Source organism: Mus pahari, chromosome X, assembly GCF_900095145.1.
Source record: "Mus pahari chromosome X, PAHARI_EIJ_v1.1, whole genome shotgun sequence".
NCBI lineage: Eukaryota > Metazoa > Chordata > Mammalia > Rodentia > Muridae > Mus > Mus pahari.
In genome coordinates this window covers 116,089,024-116,093,791 of record NC_034613.1, presented here as the reverse complement: position 1 = coordinate 116,093,791, position 4,768 = coordinate 116,089,024, and the positions used below count along the sequence as shown (strand labels likewise).

The window sequence follows — 4,768 nt, the reverse complement described above, 5'->3', positions numbered from 1 at the left end:
GGAGGAGGAGGAGGAGGAGGAGGAGGAGGAGGAGAAGTTGAGGCCTGACTCTACATTGTGAGTTCCTGGCCATCACAGGCCAAAGAGTGAGATGCTGGCTCAATTTTTTTTTCATTTACTACCCTTCTTTAGAAAGGATCCAACATTAGTAAGGACAGAAGGGACCATTAAAATGTAAAGGAGGTAAACAAAGTGCTTTCAATTTCAGTATAAACCTGAATGTTAATGTAGTCCACCAGAGAGGAATTGAGCTTCGGAAAGGACCTAGGCTTTGGCAGCCCAGAGAAATTGCTAGTATTTCCTGCCTAGGGACGGGGACTATATAGGTGGCTACTTGCTAGTGGAGGCTGTACTGTTCTAGGAGCCTGGAGCCTGCCTCACTATTTGAACTGGAAGCGGCTGGCTGCAGTTTTCAAAAACAAAATCTAGGTTCCGGGAGCTTCCTCGGAGTTGAGCGCAAGTTTGTAGTCAAAACTACGAGTCAATCCATTCCGGCCTGCACGCGCGCAAAAACAAAACAAAGCAAAAAAGAAAATCGGCGAGCCTTTAAAAAAATAAACTCGCAGCAGAGCGTGCATAAAGAAATATTTATTGACCCCCTCCAGAATGTTTTGGGAACCCTCCCGTTGTTTCCTAGCACTTGGCACATTTGGAGAGCAAGGTTGCTGTCTCCTAGCTGCAGCTTTGTAGAAGTCTACAAGGACGCCGCCGCCCCGGCTGCTGCGGAAACCAATGGTCCTGAAATTCTTCTGGCTCAAAAAGGCCTGGGAGTCTCTGCCCTTGGCACTACCACACCTTTTCGTTTTCCCCTTCCTCCCCCTTTCTAGGATCCTTTGCTGCTTTTCTCCCTCCACAGGTCTCCTAAGGAAGAAAATCTCCAAGGATTTTCTCTGGGAAGGCACCTTTCGAGTTTTTAACAGAATACCTGTATACGGTAGTCTACGGTAGTGCCATTTTAACTCCCGGCGAAGCTTGTGAAGTAAAATTTCCATTTTTGACTGTTACGAAGTGAAAACGGCCTTTTTAATGTGTGGTGTGTGTGTGTGTGTGTGTGTGTGTGTGTGTGTGTGTGTGTGTGTGGCACTTGAGTGTGAAGTTAGGGAATTAGAAGATTTTCTGACAGGCTCTCACAAAACACTGATCTTGAACCAACTACGCACTAGTTGAGACTGGGTTCTTGGGAACCTCCTGTCTCTGCCTCTCAAAATACTGGAATTACAGACATTCGTTGCCATACTACCTCTACTCACAAGACATATGAATTGGCTTCTTCAGATCCAATTATTTAAATGTCTGGGGGGAATGTATAGCTAAATTTCATGTGGGTATATAATCTAGAAAATGTAATAAATATACTTTGTCACTTTAAAAGGTTTTTTTAACCTATAAAATGTATTTTGGGGATTCTGTTTAGCATATGAGGACTGCCAAGATCACTCTTTGTTCACTGGGACCATTACTTAATATTGTAAGGATCACTTTAACATAAGCACCGAGCTATCACAACCATCAGTCTAATAAAACGACTGCTACTCATCCCGTCCTGGACACGGACCACAAGGAGATAATTTACTTCCTAGGCCGATTGGCCAGCGGCAGCCTAATGTGCCCTCACAATTCTCTGGGTAACACAGAAGTTCGAATTTATGAGCAGTTCTAGAAGTTTCAACAGAAACTGGAGGTGACCAAAGGCAACTAAAGCCCAGAGAGACAACCGACGCACGGAGGGGGGGGGGGACGCCACTCTTTTCTTCCTTCCCTCGGGGCGCATTTCGAGCTGGCCCTTTTGATTTCTCTGCGTGGTGCTGAGCAAATTGAAGGGGTACATTAGAAATTCAGCAGTCTGGGTCTCAAATCTCCTCTTGTTCAAAGCAATACAGGTAAATGTCTGGTATGAAGGGAAGCGGCCTGGTCTCACGAGAAGCAGATTCAGAGCCCTCAGAGCCGTCCAACGGTCTTTTCCTTCAAATTAACACCCATAATATACGCGCGCGCGCGCGCGCGCGCACACACACACACACACACACACACACACACACACACTGCCTGGAACATCCTTCGAATTAAGACACAAGTAATTAAGTAAAAAGTGCATGGACTTTGTAGTGAAACTGCAAAGTTGCCTGGCCTCCTGCGAAAAGGGCCGCTATTGTGAGTCCAGGACAGCCAGGGCTGGTGCCCCTGGGAAAAACTCTGTCTCGAACCTTAACACACACACACACACACACACACACACACACACACCAGCGCGCAACAAAAGCGAAAATGCCAACCAAAGGCCTGTAAAGGTGAAAATGTAGAACAAATCATGTAGTGCTAAACACAAGGACCACAAAAACAAGGATATTAACACTTGAGAACATCTTTAGGAAAATTATACAGCCATTTTAAATTTGCGTCGCCATTTTTCAGACAGGGGTGGGGTGGGGTGGGGGAAGGCAAGAAATCCCAGGAAAAGGGAGGGGGAGGGGCGTGAATGTGGAGGCAGAGAGTTCTCCCGCCTTTTGAGCTTAGATACCCCAGAATTAGGCGGGCTTTTGGTTCGAGGCAGAGCGAGTTTCTGCGATGCATTTTGTACCAAGAGCGAGCTATCTAACTCCGCAAAGGCGCCAAACTCAAGTAACTTAGGCATTTGGGGGGTCTCTTAAGCTTTTGGCAGTCCTTTACAGTAAGCCGGTTCATTCCCAAAAACTACAACGCTCTAGAAATATTTGAAGAGGCACAAAAGGTTTCCTGCAAGGTGTCTGTCCTACTTGCGCCCCTGTCACCCCGAAGACGCGGCTGAGTTCGTAAGCAAAGCCAACTCGCTACGTTCTGGGGAAGCTTCAGGAACCAACTCAGAGCTCGAAAAGCTGACTTCCAGCACTCGGGAGGCAGAGGCAAGCAAGAGTATCTCTAAGTTCGAGGCCAGCACACTCTACAGTGTGTGTTCTAGGACAGCTAGGGATGCACAGAGAAACTTTGATCGAAAAGCCACCAAGAAAAAAAGCAAAACAAAACAAAACAAAACAAAAACAAAAACAAAAACAAAACAAAAAACTGCAAAACCCTGACTACGTAAACATATCATGGCCCTAATTCAGACTCTAGGTGCGAGAGTACAAAAACAACAAAGCCCTAGTCATAAGTCACTGAGTCCAGTGTCCAAAGGGTGGCGGGAGGGGGAACCCATTTTGTTAGACTGCGCGTTCCCAACCCGTAAGTCCACGTAAAATTTTTTCCTTGGGGGACATAAAATGACATGCTTCGGAACATAATATTTGAGGGTGTGCGAGCTGGTGCGAACTCGGAGCTGCTAAATTATGATTCACAGTCTTGTGCAGCCCCTTAGTGCTCTGGGACGCCTAGGTAGAGTTGAGAAGTCAGTTAACAGCACCTGGAAGCAGGTCTCCGCGCGCAAGGAGCTCAAAGTCCGACCGGCACTTTAACAAACACTCTCCCTGTCACCAGAGCACCCCCTACAGTGTAGTCCCACCCTACAGTGTAGTCCCACCCATTCCGAATGGAAACACTCCTATTTCTAATGGGGGCTTGAGCGGAGGCACACTACGTGAAAGAGGCACAAGGGCTGACCACCCTATAAAAGGGGGCGTGACTCCTCGACGAGCGCCACTCGGTACGGGAGAAGCAGCTGGTACCACCTCTGGCCCCGACCTCCGCACCAGCTCGAAAGCCAAGAAGTCCGCAGAAGCTGGTCATGGAATCTCACAAAAAGTGTCGCTGCTGCTACAGCACTGACTTGAACTTTGCTGGAGCAGTGAAGGAGGAAACACTTCAGGGTCAGTCGGTGCCGCCTCGACGGGTTTAGATTCGAGAAGAACTTGGGAGGAAAACTTTTTTTTTTTCTGTGCGCGCGTGCGCGCGCGCGCGCTCACAGAAGGCGACGAAGTGCGGTCAGGTTCTCCGACCTTCGCAGTCTCCGCCGCTCCTTTAGAGTGACGCCTCGCTCTTCCCGCTCTTCCCAGCCCTACCTAGGCTCCAAACCGCTTTTCTTTTTTTTTTTTTTTCTTTTTCTTTCTTCCTCCAGATCCACAGCCTAGATTGAGCTCGACGCTTTTGGAGGGAGCAAACTACCAGGAAAACGCGGAATCTGAAACAACTTTCTACTCCGACTTTGGAGCCAGCCAGAAGGAGGAAGAAGTGGAGATGGACAGTCAGTACCTGGACAGGGATAAGTTCTTAACTGGCAATTTAATTTGGGCTCAGCCTGATGTTCCGCGGTTGCGCGTGGGGGAAGCAGGGCGGCGGGAAGGGAGCCCCGGGGTTGGGGGCGGCGGCGGTGGGGAGCAGGACGGCGGCGGAGCGGGTAGCGGCGGCCGGGAGGTGAACGGTGGGGAGGGGCAGCGGTGAGGGAAGCGGGCGGCGTGGGGAAGAGAGCTGCAGCAGCGAAAAGGGGGCAGCAGGCACAGGGGTGAGAGCGGCGTGGGGAGGGGGCGTCAGGTAGAGAGGCGTCGAGGAGCCCGGACGGCGGCGGGGAGCAAGGACGGCTGCGGGGAGACGCGCGACCCGTGGCGTGGGGAGAAGGCAGCAGGTAGAGGAGCGGCGGGGAGCAGGGACGGCTTCGGGGAGAAAGGATGGCGGCCCGGGAGATGCGCGACCTGCAGCATAGGGGAGAAGGCAGTAGGTAGAGGGGCGGCGGGGAGCGTGGACGGCGGCCCGGAGACGCGCGACCGGCAGCGTGGGGGAGAAGGCAGCAGGTAGAGGGGCGGCGGGGAGCATGAACGGCGGCCCGGAGACGCGTGGCTCGCAGCGTGGGGGAGAAGGCAGC

The 4,768-nt window shown here is 51.0% G+C and overlaps 1 protein-coding gene across 1 annotated transcript in view; it reads left to right on the top strand.

Annotated features, from left to right (window-relative positions):
• Positions 1-3,697: 3,697 nt before the first annotated feature.
• Esx1 (ESX homeobox 1) overlaps positions 3,698-4,768 on the top strand; it is a 4,566-nt gene continuing 3,495 nt past the window's right edge. Inside the window, exons 1-2 of the mRNA XM_021188700.1 lie at positions 3,698-3,779; positions 4,028-4,153. Coding sequence (XP_021044359.1) covers positions 3,698-3,779; positions 4,028-4,153 — 208 coding nt within the window. The remainder of the gene's footprint in view (positions 3,780-4,027; positions 4,154-4,768) is intronic.